The sequence below is a fragment of the Crocodylus siamensis genome, chromosome 9, assembly GCF_052110815.1.
Source record: "Crocodylus siamensis isolate JL-2025a chromosome 9, ASM5211081v1, whole genome shotgun sequence".
Lineage (NCBI taxonomy): Eukaryota > Metazoa > Chordata > Crocodylia > Crocodylidae > Crocodylus > Crocodylus siamensis.
In genome coordinates, this window is record NC_143403.1 from 55382409 (window position 1) to 55402504 (window position 20096).

At 44.6% G+C, this 20096-nt stretch overlaps 1 protein-coding gene across 3 annotated transcripts in view; it reads left to right on the top strand.

Moving 5' to 3' along the window:
- The first annotated feature begins 2841 nt into the window (after window positions 1-2841).
- Window positions 2842-20096, top strand: part of RNF10 (ring finger protein 10) — a 28756-nt gene continuing 11501 nt past the window's right edge. For 2 of the 3 annotated variants that reach the window (XM_090063889.1, XM_090063890.1), the window contains exons 1-8: window positions 2842-3334; window positions 11871-12073; window positions 13112-13311; window positions 14501-14591; window positions 16775-16959; window positions 17040-17176; window positions 18946-19106; window positions 19761-19889. In XM_090063889.1, the coding sequence (XP_089920015.1) occupies window positions 3199-3334; window positions 11871-12073; window positions 13112-13311; window positions 14501-14591; window positions 16775-16959; window positions 17040-17176; window positions 18946-19106; window positions 19761-19889 (1242 nt within the window). In that variant the 5' untranslated portion in view covers window positions 2842-3198. The remainder of the gene's footprint in view (window positions 3335-11870; window positions 12074-13111; window positions 13312-14500; window positions 14592-16774; window positions 16960-17039; window positions 17177-18945; window positions 19107-19760; window positions 19890-20096) is intronic. The other variant, XM_090063888.1, reaches the window with a different exon arrangement.

Here is a 20096-nt window from a genome sequence, read left to right on the forward strand (position 1 = left end):
TGAAGTGTGGTTGGAGTAGTTTCACTGTGGTATTGAGCTGAGCTGAGCTGAGCTGAGCTGGAGCGCGGGCTAGGCCGCGCCGCGGGGTTACCACGGGAACTATGTGCCCGCCGCACCCCTCTGCCCCTGCGCCCCCGCGGGCGCTCTGGGAACGACCCTGGTCCCGCCCCAACCTGTTGCTCTGCAGTCCGGGGCGACGCGGGGCCCATCGCCCTGCCCACGGCCTCCAACCGCGGGGGTGAGCCTGAGCCCGGCCCCACCGTGTGGCTCCATCGGCTTCCGCGGAGCAGGCTGGAGCGAGCCGGCCCTCGCATGCAGGTAGGGCAGCGCTTACAGCTGGCCTCTGAGCCGTGCTGGTGTCAGCTCACTAGTGCCATTGGCTTTCTCCAAAGGGCGTTTGCATCCAAGTGTGACATCTGCCGCAGCCGAGTGAAATGGTGTCGTGGACTGGCCAATGACTTAACCCTGCTCAGCCACGACTGGCTGAAAAACTAGGTGTGGACATGACCTCAAGCCTCATTGTCCTGTTTGCTCTGAAAATAGAATCATAGAAAATTGGGGTTGGATGAGATGTCAGGTGGTCTTGTCCAACCCCCTGGGCTCAAAGGAGGATCATCCCGGCCAAGGCTTCTTCTAGCTGGGTCTTAAAACCTCCAAGGATGGAGCTTCCACTACCCCTGTGGGTAACCTGTTCTAGTGTTTTACTACCCTCCTCATGACAAAGTTTTTCCTAATATCCAACCTAAACTTCCCTTGCTGCAACTTGAGGCCATTGCTCCTTGTTCTGTCATCTGCTGACACTGAGAACAGTCTAGATTTATCCTCTTTCAAACCTCCCTTCAGGTAGTTGAAGGCTGTTATTAAATCTCCCCTCAGTCTTCTGTTGTCCAGACTATATAAGCCCAGTTCCCTCAGCCTTTCCTTGTAAATCCTGTTCTCTAGACCTCTAACCTTTTTGTTGCTGTCTGGTAGACTCTCCAGTTCTGTAGTGGGGGGGGGGGGCAAAGCTGGACACAGTCCTCCAGATGTGGCCTCACCAGTGCTGAATAGAGGGGAAGAATAATTTTCCTCGATCTGCTGTCAGTGCTCCTACTAATGCAGCCCAGTATGCCATTAGCCTTCTTGGCAACAAGTAGACACTGTTTGCTCATGTTCAGCTTAGTGTTCACTGTAACTCCCACATCATATCATTTTTGGATGCATGAATGTTTTATTGCTCTGTTCTAGCCCAGTCTGCTTATTGGCTGTAATAAAATATAATGTTCAGTAGCTACTTAAAATGGGTATTGCAGAATTAGAGGGAGTTCAGAGATAAGCCACAAGACCATTCGAAAAGCTTGGGATAGTTTAAGATAACACAGATAAGAGGCACATAAGAGCCTGCAAAGTAATGAATGATAACAGAACAGATGGTTTGAGAAATTCTTGTAGTCTGAGAATAGGAAACCAAGGAAATGTTCAGTGTAACTGAAAGATAACCCATTCATAATTGATCGAATGTGATGCATTTTTTTTTATCAAGTTCATGAATACATTGTGGAACTCATCCTAATAGGATGTAGTCAAAGCCAAGACTGAAAGAGGAATTGGGTTTTTATTTGGAGAAGGGGAATATCTCAAGTTGTAATAGTAAGTATTAGCAAAAATAAGAGCCAACATAAAATGTATTTCAGAAGTTAAGTCCATCTCTATCAATTGAACATCAGGAATATCCCCAAAATAGACAGATTATCCTATGTCTACCTTACTGTTTAGTTTTTGATACCTTCCTCTGAAGCACTGGTTGGCAGCAAGTGTTGGAAGTGAAGTAATGGGTTCAATGGGCTGCAGGTTTGATCCAATATGGTACTTTCTATGTACCTGAGGTGTGTGAAGGGCACAGTGTGCATTGAGTCTTGTGGGTACAGCTACACTTTCTGACTTTCTCTGCTTACCAAGCTGTTTGCACAGAATGACTTAAATGTATTTTTATATACATATATGTTGTAAGGAAGATGCCGCCATCTCATATTTTGACACACAACTTGCCTCTTCTAGTTATGAAATTGGCTCTGCACGGGCTTGGGAAACTGGTTCTGATTAGGGCAAGGGCAAACTTTGTAAGTACAAACCTCATAAGCACATGCATAATGAGGCTGAAGTTGGTTCTTACTGACCCCTGGGTCAGGCAGGGGCCTGCCCAGGCTTCTTCAGTAGAGTCTCCCAGTGGCAGGGCTGTGTGGTTTGGGGTGACCCAAAACGGATTTTGCCTGATGATGATCCCAGCCTGAAATCCTTACTTTTGGCAGTGTAATTAGTGTGCAGGCCTGGGGGGCTGGGAGTTGGCAGGCTTGCCTGTGAAAAATGCACTTTGGGTGGGGTGGTCTCTGCCCAGGCAGCTTTGGGAGAGTGCCCCCCTGGTAGTGCTGTGTGTTTTGGGCAGAGCCAAAGCAGATGTTGTCGGGTAATCCCAGTTTAGTTTGGGCTCTTTATTCAGGGCAATGTACTTGAAACGTGATATTATATTACATTTGTGAGGAGATTGTTACTCTTCAGCATGTTTAGGACCTTCAGCTTTGGCTCGGGAACCGGGAATAAGGAGCCGACTTCAGCCTCACGGTGCTTACCCCGGATGTCAGTAGTCCCTTGGCCTGTCATGCGGTGGTTGAGCGCCAGCCTTACCTTCCTTCGGTCTCTGGCGCTGCCTGGGGGAGCCCCAGCGGCACTGCGGGATTTCTAAGCGACGCTTGGCCCTTGGGAAGGGCCCCAGGAGGCCCCGCCCGCGCGGCGAGGACAGAGCCGCCGGGCCGGACTACAGCTCCCGGCGGGCCCGGCGGGCGGGGCCCCTTTATAAAGCTGCATCCGGGGCCTCGGCACTGCTGTCGGCGCTTCGTCGCCATTACGGGGGAGCGGCGGCCGCGGTAGCAGCAGCCCCAGGCCCTGGGTGCGCGGGCGGCGCCGACCCCTCCCGCCGCAGCCAGCGCCGGGCCCCGCGGGGCTCCTTCCCGCCCCCCGCCCGCCCGCCCTCGCGGAGCCCCGCAGGCCCGGCCCGGCGCCCTCGCGGCCTTTCCCCCGTTGCAGCGGAGCCGCGAGAAGATGTCGCCATGAAGGAGGCCGCGCTGCGCCGCCCCCGCCGGTCCCCCCCGCGGGCCATGAGCCTGGGCCCCCGCCGCCTGCCCGAGCGCCCGTCCCGCCGTCCGCCCGCCGGGGCACCCGTTGATGCCGCTGAGCCCGCCCGGCCCCGCCACCCCCGACATGGACAAGAGCAGCCCCTGTGGCTCCGGCGCGCCCGGCCCTTCGCAGCCCCGCTCCGCCTCGGCCGGGCCCGCCGGCAGCGACTCTAAGCCCAAAGGCGGTAAGGACCGGCCGGGCCGGCGGGTTCCCCACCCCCGGGAGGCGGCCCCTGTGGGCAAGGGAGGGTTCCCTTCTCCCAGGCGGGTCCTGTTGCCTCCTGTTCTAGCTCCCAGTGTTGAGAAACGGCCAGGGACTGCTGGAGAGGCCAAGAAATGGTTGTGTTTTGGCAGAAATGAAATTCAGCGAATGCCATTCCTTTAACGGCAACCGTGTAGGTGAGAGGGCAAGGAGAGGCCTGCGGGACTAGGACATTGCCTCGAAGCTGGAGTGTGGAGTCAGGCTGGGGTATGCCTTAGTTTCTTACGTGAGGAGAGAGCTAACACCCTGTCTGAAGACATGTCGGAGCTTGGCACAGAGCTTCACAGGCTCCAGGACTAATGCAGAGGCTGTTGGCCTGGGTAGTACATCAGTGTCACTCTTGCTCTGTGGAGAGCTCTGAATTCCTCTTATTGTGTCTAATGGATCAGGGTATAAATATAGCCTAAGTGCACTAGACAATTGACAACAAAATGGCTGCTAATGTCAGCAGGAGGCTTATGACAGGGCCAAGGACAAAAAAACACTTTTCAAGATCCGGATTTCTTGTCTCTGGTGCTACTTGTTGTATGTGCTAGAGGAGGTGGTGCTTATGGTTGTTCTTTTGTTTTATTTTTTTTTCTTCTCCCTTCCTCCTTTAGTTGTAGAAATCCCTAGTTCCATTTTCTACCCTCCTGTTCCCTAAAGGTCCCATTCTTTTCTCCATTTCCTCCTGTAAAAAGAAGAGCAATGAAGCAACTAATGTTGGTATTCAGATATTGTCATTTGGCTTTAGAGTCAACCCTTTGAAGCAGGGTGGAGCACTGATGTTTTCAGAGCCATTGTTTCAGGTTATTTGCAGATTTGGAAGACACTTCTTGAAAACTTCTTCCCCTTGAAAACTACTTCCGGTAGTCCCAAGTGATGGGCTTTTCAAAAGTCTGTGTTTTGTACTTTCATGCCCCGCCACAGGTGATGCATCATGCAGGCTGGAAATGGCTTGTTAGGCCATGTGTCTGACACTGCACTCCTGTCTTCAGGTTGGCAGGATATCATTTTACATACAATTGGGAGTTGGCTGCACATCTAGATATTATACGTTAACACAGCTCTTCATAAAAATCAGATACATAATCAATACTATAATATTTTTAGACTAAGCCTGTCGTAAGTCCTGTGTATTAGCAGCCTCATCTAAAGTTCGATGGAATACCCGATGTTGATACACCTGTCTGTCTAGTCTTGTTCCTAACCCTTTGAGGATGAGGGAGGGGAATACACAGGTATCAAAGTATTCCATTTTTTTTAAAGTAGTTGTATGGTGGAGTGTAGGGCAATGATGCTATGACAGCCTATACACAATTTCCTTCCTCTTTGGGTACTTTGATGTCTCAATCATAACATTCCTATTATGGTAAAAAAAAAAAAAATGCAGTGTGTCACTAGAGAAATGTAGGTATGGACAACTGATTACAAAAAAACAAGTGGTTATAATGCTGAGGTGTTGTGCTCTAGTTAAGGGGAGGAGTTATTGTGTCAGTCCCCAGTCACATTGCATGCTTACAGCCTGCCTTTATTTCTAACTGGTTTTCCCACAGACTCGACTGGAATGTGGAGCACCCATGCTAGGTTGTGAAATATCTGACAGATCACAGCAAGTTTTAATTAAAGGTTTTATTTTTAAAGATGTTTTCACATTATGTGAACTAACTGGCTCTTTTGAAAAAGACTGAGACCAGCTTTGGAAACATGCTCTACTTGAGTCAGTAGCAAGTTTGAACTTGGGCTTTATTGATCTCTCTGCAGATCTTTACCACTAAGAATAAAGGGTTAAAAAACTCTGGTCATCTGGAGATTGGGGGGACTATGAAACAATTCTGAGATCTGTCCCTATGTGGAGAAGGAAGATGTCAGGGTGGTGCTCTGGTGGTATGAACTTTGATTTCATACAAGACAGCCCAAAGACCTGAAATCTATAGGGGTCTACTTAATTTGCAGTTTTTGTGCAAATCACAAAAACTGCATTGTCTGTGATCACCAGAAAATATTATATTGGCTATGATTTCCTGTGGAATCAACCTTAAAAAACAAACCCAGCATATTATTCTTGCAATATGCTGTTTGAGAACCTCCCAATATTTATTGCAATACAAAGACAACATGACAGTAAATCAGTCTGTGGCAGGGGTGGGCAAAATGCGGCCCAGGGGCCAGATACAGCCTGCCAGGCCATTCTATCTGGCCCGTGGGGCCCCTAAAAAAGTTAGAAAATTAATATTTATCTGCCCCTGACTGCCTGTCATGTGGCTCTGAATGGCTTGCCAAAACTCAGTAAGTGGCCCTCTGCCCAAAATAATTGCCTGCCCCTGGACTCTATGGCAACAGTGACTGTCTGCTAGTGGCATAGACTAAATCAGTAGTTTCCAACCTTTTTTTGCTGTGACCTTAAATCCGATTCACAACCCTTGCCCCTGCTGCCAACTAGCTCATGCCCGGCAGCACCAGCAGAGCCTGGGCTGGGCCAGCATCATGGCGTGTGGGGGGGCAGTGGTGGTGAAAGCCCCACAGATGGGAGGGGTGAAGCAAGGGGTTGACCCCCCATAACCCTGATTTGTGTCATGCCCCAAGGTTGGGAGCTGCTGCACTAAGTGAAGGTGCCAGCTAGTGAAATGTACATGTTTCTGTTAAGGTTAGCATTAATTAATATTTCTAAACTTTGTAGAACACTTATATCATTATTATGATATAAGTTGCAATTCATATTGTGTATTCATTTATAATTCATAGTATATTTAAATTTGGATTTAAATTTAATTGTTAAACTTATTATAAGATAAATTCAATGATATTTACTTTCTGTGGAATTCCCTATTTAATTACATAGTACATACCCCTCACTGCTGACTGGCAGAGGCGGGGCACTGGGAAATCCCTGCGAAATGTGCTCTTTGAGCCTTAACTCACTACAACACAAAGCAAATTTTTGCAGCTTTAACTAGACCCCTATACGTTTGGGTCTGATATCATAAGATTGAGAATTGGTGTATAGTCTGTTTGTGACCAGAGTGGCCTTGTACTATTCCTTGGCTCACTTAATTTTAAAATGGGAGCAGAGGTGATGCTTGCTAATGGATGGGTATGATGCTTTGCTCAGTAAGGTCTCTCCTCAGAAATTATATTGGTAGTGCTGTAGGGCAGGAAGGGTAACAAATGTAAACTCTCACATTGAAGGGAGCTGGTTCTAGGACAGTCTGTTCATAAGAAGCAGTGAATAGAAGAATTTTGCACAAAGATCCTTCCACTTTGCATTAAATATAAGATGGCATAATTTTTTTGCACTAACACCTAAATTATCCAAGTGCTGTCAAAATTAGAATGTTACACGTTCAGGTTTCTAAGCCATCTGTTTCTCAAGTAACTTCAAAGGAGGAAAAAAATTGGGAGTTGTGGATACTTGTCTATTATGATGTATCAAGTTAGCCTGAAAGGACTTAAAAAATGAACTATGTTTTAAGGCTAATAAATTATACTAACACTCTTCGTGCCTTGCATGATATTGATACTGCAAAGTGATCAACTTTTCTTGCCTTTTCTGCATCTAGTGACTCTCTAGTAGTTGCAGGTGTCAGACATTTTATTTACCACTTTAAATGAAAACATCCCTGACAGATGTTTGTTCTGCTTCAAGTCAGGGGGTTGGACTAGAAAAGCATTTAAGTCACTAATGATAAAACTTTAAAAGGGACCTTAGAGAAGCTATGTCCATTTTCAAAAAACAAACAAAGCTGTTGCATTATCCAGAGGCTCGTGAATAGTTCACATGCTGGGGGAAATGCTCAAAAATAAAGGGTATGATCAACTAGAACACTACTTATACCTTGTGGTTGTAGTCCTTCCCTTGTGGTGTCTTGAATACTGTAGTTCTTACAACTTGATATCACCCTTCCAAATGAAAAATGATCCCCCAATCCTTGATGGGGGATCTTCCCTCTCTCCACCTGCCCCCAAAATTAGAGCCAGGAAATGTAATAAAAGGGTTATTTTATTAGCTTACGTTGAGACAAGGTAGATGTAACTACTAGAAACAAGCTTTATTTAGCTAAAGTGCACCAGTTCCAGGCTGATAGTTGGGCTGAGACAAATGGCAAAGCTTATGTGGGGGTTCTTATTTGGAAACTACAGTAGTATTAAAGGGGGATTGGGAACCAAATGGATGCAAAAAGCAAACAGAAGTGGCTTGTTGCGAGTCCTGGGTAGGGAGGCAGAGAATAATATCTTGAGTAAATGGTGGATATTTTGGCAGTAAATGGGTAGGTGTTCTGTAAAACTTCTGATTCTTTTGAAGCTGGGGAAAATAGAAGCTTGTTTTTGTTGAGTTGCCTGCCAAAAGGGCTAGAAGGAAAAGCACTTCTGTTAGATTGCTTGTTTTCCTGAAATAGCATGGTAGAAAATGTGGATCTACAAAATGTAAAACTAGATGTTATGTCTCCTGAGTTCTTGGTTTTAGTCTTGTCTAGCTATCACCCAGTCAGTTTTCTGAGTATTCCAGGAACTTCAGTGCAGACAGTCTTATTTACAGCCAGTAAGACAGTGACAGCAAGATGTCTACACCACTTGGGGCTCTTGCTTAAAGGGGCATAAGTTAGGGATTTTGCTCCCATGCGTGTAAAGTACAACCTGTTGTAGTGATGAGTGGACAAACATCTGAAGGCTGTGGATGAGAGCCTTAAGTGAATGGACATATGTAATATACTGACACATGGAATGTATTGTTCAGCTATAACTTAGCTATATTGAGACGGGGAATTCCTTGGTGCCAAATACAATAAAAGATTGCTTCTTAGCAGGTGCAAGAAGCAGCATGCCTTTTTAAAATGACTGGGATAGCGTGGGTTGGAAAAACTCAAAGTTGCTCTGGCCTTATAGTGCATGTTTCATATAGACAGGCTTGTGATTACAATGCACTGAGCACAAACCACCTTAAGTCTGCAAAAATGATCTGGCTTCTCCATATAGTTAGTAATGAAGTTAACTGATGAAATTAGTAAATGTTAATACAGCCAATTGCCTTCCCATGTCTTTTGTCTGAGTTTTAATTCTGTCCAGAGATCATAGCCTAGTTCAACTGGTGTAACTACAACCTATCCTCTACTGAAATCTGCATAAAAGGTCTATCTAAATCATCCCGACTCAGGCCTGGTTACACCCAGGGTACTTGGCTGGAACTGGTGTGCATCTTCTGATAAGGCTGTTTTTTCCCTGCCCTGTCAGACTAACTTCTGTGGCCTTTCTGTGTGCTGCAAGAGTAAACTTTTTTTTTTTTTTTTTTTTAAATGTACAACAGTGGTAATAACTTGGAGGAGTTTTCTGCTGAGATCTTAAAGATGAGTCTCTTGGTTAGCTCCATTAATTCAGACATATCCAGGCTCAGGCTTTTAATGGCAGAGGAAGTCACCCTTTCTGTTGGTAAACAGTGTCAAAATGGTTGCATCACTTTTGGAAAGTTGCCCTGTGATTTCTGTAATTGCTGGAGAAAGAGAAATCATTTGATAGGTCTATGGCTTTAGTCTTAACTTTAAATCATTGTGAAGTGGAAGATCCTATGCTAGCATACAACAATACTTTCAGACCAGTGGGAGGTACCTGTGACTTCCTAAGAATTTAGAGAACTAAAGAGGATTTTAACATGGGCTTCAGTGGAAGTTGAACTGTGAAAGCTGGTATAACTTTCTAGCTTTTTCCATATTACTCTAAAGTGTGATGGTTCTAACAGTGGTTTTCTACCTCTGTAGTTACCTCTTGCCAGAAAGAACCTTAGACCAATTATGCCCTCTTTCACAACACTAGTGTGTGGCTTTTTTAACTCGTGCAGGAGTACATACAGCCTTTCTGATGTTCCTCAAACTTATTTTGGTGAGCATAGGAAGAGAAAAATGAAATATTCAATGAAAAATTATACTAATTGTGAATACGCTCACATTCACCTTACTTGAAATGTGCTGTTGAGTTCAGAATGTTGGTTAGGAATATTTAATCTTGCTAGGAAAGGGCAATAGTGGAAGCTGTGGTTACCAAAGCTGCAAAAGTAATGATTGAGATGCTAGTTTTAACACTAGTAGTGGAGCCAAGCTGTTGGGCTCTTGCAGAGACTGTAGGCTTTGCAACTGTATAAGCAAAACAAAAAAAGGAAAAAAAAAAAAAAAAAGGCGGGGGTAGGGGTGCTAAAAATCTTCTTGTTATCACAGAAGTTTGTATACAGGCTTATGTTCTGATGCTGCTTTTCTGATTTTTATTTTATTTGTTGATTGATTGATTGATTGATGCCCAATAGAACCTAATGCAGGGTCCATAGAAAACATCCCTGGGAAGATAGGATATGTGGTATAAGACTTGCTTCCTAGAGGTGCGCTGATATGTTGGTCTGATTATCGGATTGGCACAGATATAAAGAAAATTTACTATATTGGAAATTGGCTTGATTTGGCTGATTAAATGCTTGTGCATGTGTGCAGCTGCAGCAAAGCACTCGGGGAGCAAGGAGCAGAGCCTAGCAGCACGCAACTGGTAAGTCTGTTGTGGTTATGGGGGAGGGAAGGGGGATGGAGGGGGCAGATCAACACCCCACATGGTGAGGGAAGGAGTGAGGCTGTGGCTCAGGTAGGCACTGCCCAGCCAGGGCAGGGCAGGACAGAGCTGAGGCTCGTCTGGGGAGTGGCTCCCGCTGCTGCGCACTGCTCAACTAGCAGCTCCTGCCACTTGTCCAGGAGAGCATGGGGGGCAGATCTGCAGGGTGGGCAGTGGCAGCAATGGGAGGGGGCTATGGGAAAACTTGGGGTGTCTGCAGCCCAACCCATAACCCCCCTCTCCCCCAGCACAGTGCTGCAGCCTGCCCAGCACAGATCCAGGGATGCCCCTGGCCCCAACTAGGGAACCAGTGGGTTGTGTTACCCAGTGCAGGGCCAGGGGCAGAGTTATTCCAGTGTTTGACAAACTGCCTGGCCGCCATGCAGATAAGGGGAGAGGCCCAAAAGGCTGTGCCAGGGCTGGCCAAGGAGTGTAGAGACAAGCCTGATGGCCTACATGGTTGCTCAAAGGAGGAGGGTGGAGTGGATGTGGCCCCATGAGGGGCAAGAGTGCAAGAGGCCTGGTGAGAGTGGGCAGAGTGGTAGAGGCCCTGTTGAGAGGCGGGCAGTATGAGTGAAGCCTAACAATGTGCTGAGTTGGGGCTCGGCCTCAAGCCAGAGCATAGCACAACTTACGGATGACATCTGCGAGGCATGGGACACAATAAGGAAAGGTTGGAGTTGTGTAGGTACCACCCTTTTACATCAGGGCATTCAAAGGGCAGCCTCTTGCCTAATTACCATCTTAATTCGTTACTCTTCTGTCATGCCCTGTTAAGGTAGGTGGTATGCCCAAAGATGGGTGGACGGGCTGGCACGGTGACCGGGCCTGGGAGATTTGCCTCCCTGTCACAATAGGATTTGGGAAACTTAGCGCGCACAGATTTAAATGACAGGAAGATCTGGTGGAGGGTGGAATGTAAAAGTGGATTAGTCTTTTTTTGAGCTTTAAGAAGCAAGTCTACAGAGGGCTAGAAGAAGGCATAAAGAAAACAAAGGCATCACTGCCATAATGAGTGAGCAAGGTGAAACCTTTGGAAACAAACACAAGCAGGTCTGGTGCCTTTTATATGTTCAGGACAGTATGTTGACAATGTCATCAGCTAAATCTACAGAGAATGGAATAAAGAACTAACAGGTATCTGTCAGGAAAATCAAAACTGACCTTTGGGATTTCATTTAGCTTTTGATTTGGTGTGTCTGATTTGGGTTCTGGTAGCTGTGTCTGGTCTTGGTGTTTTATTGGCTTAGGTAAATGGCTCAAGAATGGTCAAGTAATATTGTTGATTCAGCAATCCGTCCACATTGTCCCTAACTTTTTGCTTGATGTAAGAGCTCTAAGTGGCAATGAATGTGGTGCATGTCTTAGTAAGTACAATAGGCAGACAAGGTTCTTTGGGTAAATCTGATATCTTTTATTAGACCAACTCAAAGAGTTGGAAAAATTCTTCTTGGCAAGCTTTTGGGTATAAATACCCTTCATCAGGCTGACGAAGCATCTGCAGTTGGTGTGTGCTATTTCATCCATAAGTACCACTATCATCTTTCTATAGAGATGTATAGAACTGCATTTGTTGACAGATCAGATTTAAGCTAGATATCAGGAAAAATTTATTCATGGTAAGGGTGGCCAAAATTTGGAATGGGCTTCTCAAGGGAGGTGGTACTCTCCAGCCTTCTCTTAAAGACCCTCAAGGTAGGGGATAGGCATCTGTCTGGGGTCATTTGACCCTAGGACTGTTTCCTGCCTAGGCAGGGGTTGGACTTGGTGATCTGTTGAGGTCTCTTCTGACCCTAGCATCTATGAGTGTGATTGTCTTAGAAGTTTAAAGGCACTAGAAAAGTGATGCTTTTTTTTTTTTGTGTTAAAGCTCACGAGTTTGCCTCTCTTTCTTTCAGATGGAAAGAATGCAAATGGATCCAAACAGCGTTACAATCGTAAAAGAGAAACTTCATATTCAAAAAATGAGAACTTTTGCAGCCAGTCCCGTCGCTCCAATTCACAGAAAAGCAAAACTTTTAATAAGATGCCCCCTCAGAGGGGGGGCAGTGCTGGCGGTGGCAAACTTTTTAGCTCTTGTAATGGTGGAAGACGAGATGAGGTGAGAATTGCAATGCCATGTATACAAGGCCTTCTTTCCTGAGATGAAAAGAATTGCTCTGACCTACCTAGATAGGGGGGTGGGAAGGGAAGGAGCTCTAAGGTGATAACATTACTGAGATGCCATGTGGAGTGTAAACAGAAGAGGACTGGACTCTGCTTGTCTAGCTGTACAATAAAAATAAAGGACAACTAATGGAAATTCTATTTAAAGAGTGGGTACATATATCTAGGGGAAAAATATTTCACAAAATAATTTATACAAGTGCTACTTCTAAAAGTCTGAGGTTTTTGTGTCCAACCACATTGGTAGTTTGAATTCCATGCTATGAAATAGCATTGGGGAAAATAACCAGTTGAGGCATGTTGCGATCAAGCTAGAATCTGAATTCTGTTATGCCGCCGCAGGTATATCCCATAGGTAAGTGGTGTGTTTCCCCTATGGCACATCTGACTGTGTGTGTGTGTGTGTCTGGGTTTTTTTGTGGGGGTTTTTTTTTTTTGTGGGTGGTTTTTTTTTTTTTAATTTTTTTGTTAATACATGAAAATTTACTAGTCTCCATCACTGGTTTTGTCAATTATTACTCTGAGTTCAGATTCTGTCAACTTTGTTTTTACTTAATTTTCATATACATTATGTAACCTGCTCTCTGGAATGATCCTGAAGTTTATTATACCGATTTAAAAAAAAAAAAAAAAAAAAGATTATTTTAACTCTGAAAATATCCATTTATTATGTACATTACTATGCTTCAAGCTAGTGGGCTTTCTCTTGAAAGGCAGCGTTTGCTTTTCATTGCATAGCTTTCTTTTTGCTTCCCTCTGTTTGGATAATGGGTGGGGAAAGATTATTCAGTTCTAACTTTAATATTCTCATGCACTTCAAATGCACCAGCACTTGTCTTGCAGAACTGAAATGGGAGAAGGTGGGTACTGTGCATCTGTCAGAGGGGAATTAATCTGTCCTTATATTGATGTCTCTGTAGTGTGTCAGGTTTTTTTTTTTCTGTGAATTCTAATGAAAATTGCTGTCTCATAGGTAGCAGAAGCTCAACGGGCAGAGTTCAGCCCTGCCCAATTTTCTGGTCCCAAGAAGATTAACCTGAACCACTTATTGAATTTCACCTTTGAACCCCGTGGCCAAGGAGGTCACTTGGATGGGAATGGACCTGGCAACTGGGGGAAAAGAAATAAATGGGGACATAAGCCCTTCAACAAGGAGCTCTTCTTACAGGCCAAGTGAGTGGAAGCTAATTGGGGTTTAAGATGCTTGGTCAGGGAATGATATACTTATGACTCTGAATTCCTGTGAGTCTGTCTGAAAACTAGCTGAAGTTCTGACTCCTACCATGTTGGTATGATGGCTACCTTGCATGTATAGAAGGGTGTTGCTTGTAAAAAGAGAAGCTTTTTTCTGATTTATGAAAATAGGGGGATGTGAAGGAGGAAGATAGTGACATGTTGTTCTGTATAGCTTGGCATTAATAGCAAAATTCAATGTTTTCTGTTGTCGAGAGGGTCTGTAATACCTTTCCCTTGTAATGGAATAAGAGTAAGTTTATTTCACAGGCACATCTGTTACATGAAGGGAGAAACTTGTATTTTAGTATATGGAGGGATCAAGGAATGGATTTCTCTAGGATCAGAGTTTCTCTGAACCATTAAGTTTTCAGATTGTTAAAATTGTATCTATATAAGTCACCTCTACAGATAAGTATTGATAACATTAACTTTTAATGATTACTGACCAAAAATTTACACCCATAACAATGTGTATGCATTCTGTATCTGTTCATAATTGCTGACTATCAGTTTAATAAGAAACAGAATTCATTTGCTAATTAATAGCGTAAACATCCTCTGTAATTTGGGAAACTTCCAATATTTCCTTATTTGAACATTACCTAAATTATTGCCAAACTCCTAGTATTATCTTTTTGTATTACTTTAGTAAGCAGTAATTTTGACTTTCTGTTATCAGAATGAATCTCTATACAAAGATCTCAAACTCTCTCTAGGAATGTAGTTTCCTGCTTTGTGTTATCCTTGATGAGCACCTGGCTCTATTGTCTGCATTGGTTCTTTTTTTTTTTTTTTTTTTGAGTTTTCCTCAATTTAGTTTGTGCTTCAGCTAGCTTGCCTCAACTGCCATTAGATACAAGCACTTGGATATTCCTATGGCCTCGACATTCCTTGAATGTCAACTCAAACCTGTTGGGATTTGCTGACTGCATCCAGCTGGCCATGGTCAATAGTTACCAAGTCTCTTCTCCTAAGTAAGAAGTGTCTGTGCTAAGAGCCCTTTAGGTATTGTTCCTAAAGGTTATTCTTGCTCTTGAGAAATCTAATCTAAGGGTCACCTCTGCCATTGCCTAGAGACAACTGGAGTAGAGTAGCTTGTCTTATTTTGGTTTTGTCTCCCTTTCAGCTGCCAGTTTGTGGTGTCTGAAGATCAGGACTACACAGTCCATTTTGCTGACCCAGATACCTTGGTCAACTGGGACTTCGTGGAGCAAGTGGTCAGTAGTGAAGGGCTGGTTTAAAAAATTTCTGATCATAATTTCTTTAGCTCGCCAGTGTACAAAAGGTGCCTCTAACTGGTTATCTCTGACATGTAACGCTGAGATGCTGTCAGGTTTATTCCTTTACAGATTGTGAGTGACGGGAGAATCTGATAGGGAATGAATTGTGAAATATTCTGTATGTGACAAGAGGAAGGCCAGAGCCTGTTATGAGGGACATTTTGATAATCCTCTTTGCTTTTAGTGTGAAAGGTGATCAGGAATGTTGAGTGTTCCTAATGCTTTTTCTTGGTTCTGTGCTTAAAATCCCCCCCCCCCCCCAATATTACCTTTATCTGACAGGGATAGAATTAATAGAAACATACTGTTTAGAATGCCTGTAAAAATTGTTATTCTGTGCATGGGTGGCCATTTTTTAGCTAGTTGAAGCAGCCTAGGTTCCCACCCAGAGCAAGAAGACAGTTTTTCAGAAAGCTAATCTTGGTCTGTGACGTAGGCTGTGTATTTGGAGTGGAAGTATGTTTGTTCTTCTCATTGTTGAGTAGTGCTTCTGTGGAAACGTCCACATACACACTCTGCTATAGTCTAAATAGATCTTGAAAACCTAAAGCAGCACCTATCTAATCTATTAATGACAACTAGACAAATTGAAATGTTTGCTCGCTCTTCCCACCCACAGACCAGAATTGTATAAATCCTCCTTTTCCCTACCTGGCCTTGGACTTCAAGTTCCTGTTGGACACAGCAGACATAAAACAGCCTGGTTGTGAAGTGAGGAATCCCCAAGAAATCCTTTCCTGCAAAACTAGGTTTTTGTGTATTCACTGGTAGTATCTCCAGAGATGTCAGCGCTGTCGCAAGAAAACATTTAAATCAATGATAAACAGTCCTGTTCAGCAATAAATGCCAGGTGGATGGTTCCACAGTGTGATTTATGTGCAGATTGGGTGGGGGGGCGGGTTTCCAGCTAGTCTTCCTGCTCTTTTGAAAAGGTTCAGGTGGGTCTAGTCCAGGGACAGGCAATTATTTTGGCTGGAGGGCTACTTTAACGAAATGTAGTGACCTGTTGAGTACTGAATGGGTAGCCCTGCCCCTTGACAGGTGCCTTGTCCCCTGGTCACCATCTTGGGACTGGATGTTTCACCCCTAACCCTTACCTTTGTCACTGGAAGTCCCTCCCCTTGCCCCTGGAAGTACTCCTTTTGGGAGTGGTGGGGTTACCATCTTAGAACCAGGAAAAAAAAATCATACACTAGAAGTCAAACACCTATTAAAACATTTTTAATTTTATTACAAAAAATATTTGTCATGATTTGTGTTTGTGTGCTGTATATAGAAGGGATTGCATGATAACTCAAAAATAAAGTCTCTTATAGTGCATGTGGTAGGTGGGGGGCTTGTGTTGGGGGTGCGGAAATAAAGTATGTTGGGGTGTGTATATATGGGGGGCAGGGTGTGAGGTGAGGGTGGGTGGGAACTCCCCCAGATGGCTCACGGCCCCTGCTGCCGACAGCAAAGCAGGCAGGGGCTCGGGGAGCTCGTGCCCAGTGCAGTCACTGGTGCCTGGCAGGACACAGTTCTGGCCAGTGCTGCATGTGGGGGAAGGAGCACAGTCTGCCTGCCTGTTTCTGTCACAGGGGCTCTGCACTGTGTGCCCACAGCTTCCACACTTGCATGGGACTCCATGCTGGACTCTGCAGGTTCTGGGGCTCCCTCCACAGCAAGCGGAGTCCGGGGACCTGCACAGTAGGGGGTGGGGAAGGCGGCAGTCTCCAGCACGGGGCTTCCCTTGGTGCAAGTGCTGGAGCTACAGGCATGTGGCCCCCACAATAGAGGTAGCAGCAGGTGCCAGCTGGGAACTGTGGGGCCTGGGCTGGCTCCTGCTGGGTTCTGTGGTCCCAGTGTTGCAGCTGGGAGCTGCATGGCAGAGCTGGCCGGTCTGGTTGGGCACCTGTTGGCTTCAATGCTGGAACTGCAGAATGCAGCAGGAGTAGCCTGTCCCTGCCCACCCTCTTAGCCTGCCACTGCTGTCTTTCCCCAGTGACTTCCCTGCCTGCCTGCCCACCAGTGGGCCATACTTTGCCTGCCCCATGTCTAGTCTAAATGCTTTCATCCTCTAGGAAATTCTGTGATTTGTTTTAATCTATAGTCTTAGCAACTGTTTTCTTCTGCTCTTTCAGCGAATTTGTAGCCATGAAGTGCCCTCCTGCCCAATATGCCTGTATCCACCTACTGCAGCAAAGATCACCCGCTGTGGGCATATCTTCTGCTGGGCATGTATCCTGCATTATCTCTCCCTGAGTGAGAAGGCTTGGAGCAAATGTCCTATCTGTTATGGATCTGTTCATAAAAAGGATCTCAAGAGGTAAGACTTAAGGAGCATTTAAATACCTCAACTCTTCTTAATGTTAATTTTTTGTTACTAATCTCCTCCCTGCATTGCAGTGTTGTTGCTATGGAAACACGCCAGTATGCAATTGGTGACACCATTACAATGCAGCTGATGAGACGAGAGAAAGGTGTCTTGATAGCATTACCTAAATCCAAGTGGATGAAAGTAGTACAGCCTATTCACCTTGGAGGTGAGTATTTTTGAAGATTGTTACTTTGAACTCCTGGCTCTGTGTCTAACTAGGAAATTTGGATGCGGAAGCTGAGACTTTCTTTGCCACTCTCTTCAGATGTGGCAGATGATAATCCCATTTAAGGATAGGGGTTTAATAGCTGGAGAAACTGAACTTACTATATCAGTTGAACTGATATAGTGAAACTGTTAAGCCTACAGTGCCATTCCCTAAAACTTGAATTGATGGGATGCAATACACTGATTCAGGTTACTGTGTTGTAAAGCCCTTCCAACTCAGTAATAGATCCAGCGTTGGAATAGTGCATTTCACAGATGCCAGATTGCCAGTACAGATGTCACTTTTTTTCCTCTTGGTACGTCTCCTCAGCTTTCCTCCCAACCCAGGGTTCAGCACAGTGAATGATCTTTAGGTTTGATTTTATTCTGTAGCCCATGTCAGGTTTTATTTGAGACTGTCACCTGCTTCAAGATGTGCTCTCACTTCATACATGCCCCTCGCCTCCAGGTCCCAGAATGCTCTGAAAGTGAAAAGAGATAAAAGGGGATGATGCTCCTTTATCCACTTGTAGCCACAGATAGACACTAACTTTGGTTCTCAATGGTTGTGCCTTTAAGTGTCACTGCTCAGTTTCTTTTATGAGGTAGTAGCATGTCAATACAAAATAATTTTATAGAGAAGCTTTCTACCAGAAGTGAAGATGGTACTTGTCTCTGTCAAGGGTTTTTCCAAGCATCTGACATGCATACTAGATCTTTGGTCTTGGTGGGGATTGTCATTCTTTGAGGTGTTCTAACCATGGCTGTTTGCCCCATGAGCATTCAAGGAGGATAGGAGGAGGTTTCAAACTATTTTGGCCATGGAACTGCTTGGTTGATGTCACTCAAGGAGCCACATTAAGGGGAAAAGGTCAGTTTAGGCTCTGAATGCCTACAGTTCCAGCACATTAAAAAGTTGCACATCTCTACACTACTAAGCCGAATCTTAGTATTAATAGGACTAAACATCACAGGCCTGTTTTTCAACTCTTTCCTAGTCAGAAAACTTTTGAGGTAGGGGGAGATGTGCATGTATGCAAATTGGAGCGATTCCTTCCTCTTAACAGTAAAACACCCTCTACAGAAAAAAAACACAATGGTAGCTCTTATAGCCTATGTTTGTATAGTATCATGCTGTTTCTTGGATTTTGGGGTTTCTGTATCACTTGGGTCAGGACTATACAGTTTTGCAATCCTAGTTCACTTAGGACTTGATCATCTTCCTTCCTTTCCCTCATTCATTGAGTACAGCCTACCAAATTATACCATAGGTAGGGATATTCAGGGTGGGGGCTACTTGTTTGTATCCAGAGAACTTAAAAATGAACTCTGCACAGTTTTTTTTTTTGTTTTTGTTTTTTTACTGTCTTCCACAAGCTTTCTTCTTTGAAAAGTCCTGTAACATCCTAAATGAGGAGCTGGTGGGGAATGAACTTAGGCAGTAGTGGGGTAAATCTCTTCATAGCCCTGCTTGGCAGAAGGTGTACAGGATCACCCTTAATAGGAACTCCCATGAGAAGGTTCCCTTGTCTCGATTGCACTTGGTAATGCATTCCATGAATAAGAAAATGCAGTGTTCATCTATAATTGTGGTTACAAGTAACTCTTATTTTTGTGGGCTGGACCACTAGGAGATTAACTCGGCTGTAATTATCAGAGTTTTAACTTGAAACTTGTAAAATGACATGCCAACAAAAGATACCTTACTGGATATTCTTTCTCGGTCAGATGAACAACACAGCCAATACTCTAAGTTGCTTCTGGCCTCCAGGGAGCAAGTGCTGCAGTGGGTGATCCTGGAAGAGAAAGCAGCGTTGCTACGACAGTATGAGGAGGAGAAACACACTTCTGAGGCCTGCTTCATTGAGGCAGCTATCCAGGAACTGAAGGTGAGATGCTCCTTTCTGTGGGGCATCTTAATGGTGACATTCATTTTCTTGAATGAAATGAGGCATCCAGTTAACAGCTGCTTCAGAAGATTTGACAAAGGGAGTTGTTTGTAGTCATATGATCATTCAGTTTCTGTGGCAAATATCAGTAATGTGGTACCTTGGTATTGCTCACAGCACCACCAGGCATTAAGCAACTATGTAAATCCTGGAAAGGAGTAACCACATAAGTCCCAAACCCAGACAGAAATGTACTCCACACAGTACCATCAGCTTTTGAATGTGGTCCTTATCATAGAGATAGTGGTGGAAACTTCTCAGTAGAGGAAGTTATGATTTCCTTATCTCGGGCATAGCTAACTCTCTAGTTCTCTTGCCTTCTTAAAATGCCTGTTTTCAAACGTGTATGATGTCCTGTTTTGAGAGAATTTCAAGTATGTAGAAGATGGCTTGTGGAGGCCACACTTCCTTCTGTCATCTAATGACCACTCTCTGTAATGGAGAATACCATTCTATGGCTATTGTGAAATGTAGGGGGGAAAGACTAGCAGCGCGTGTATAGTTTTGCCATTGTTTTTTTTTTTGTAGTGACAATTCTTTTGGTGTAATACAAAACTGAAGCAAACCTGTTGTCTTTCTTTGGGGGGCCTGTAGGAGCGAGAGATTGCCCTCTCTCCTGACCAGATTAAAGACTGTGACATTGCAGGAGCCACAGCAGCTGTAGAGGAATTGACCCTAGAGGGTTCTGAGACCATAGAGTTTCCAGTTTCCCAGGAGACAAAGGTGGGTGGTCTTCTTCCCTTCCCTCTCGAACAGATGCTAACCGTGGTTGAATCTGCCTCCTTACTGTAGTATAAGGACAGCTGTGGGGTGTGGGTGGGTGGGTGGGTATGTGGTGTATATATAAGTTTCCTTTGGAAAGCTTGTGTACTAGAAATTCTAAATGGGGCGACATGGCATGAATAATAATTTGTATGTTGCTTTTTCTGT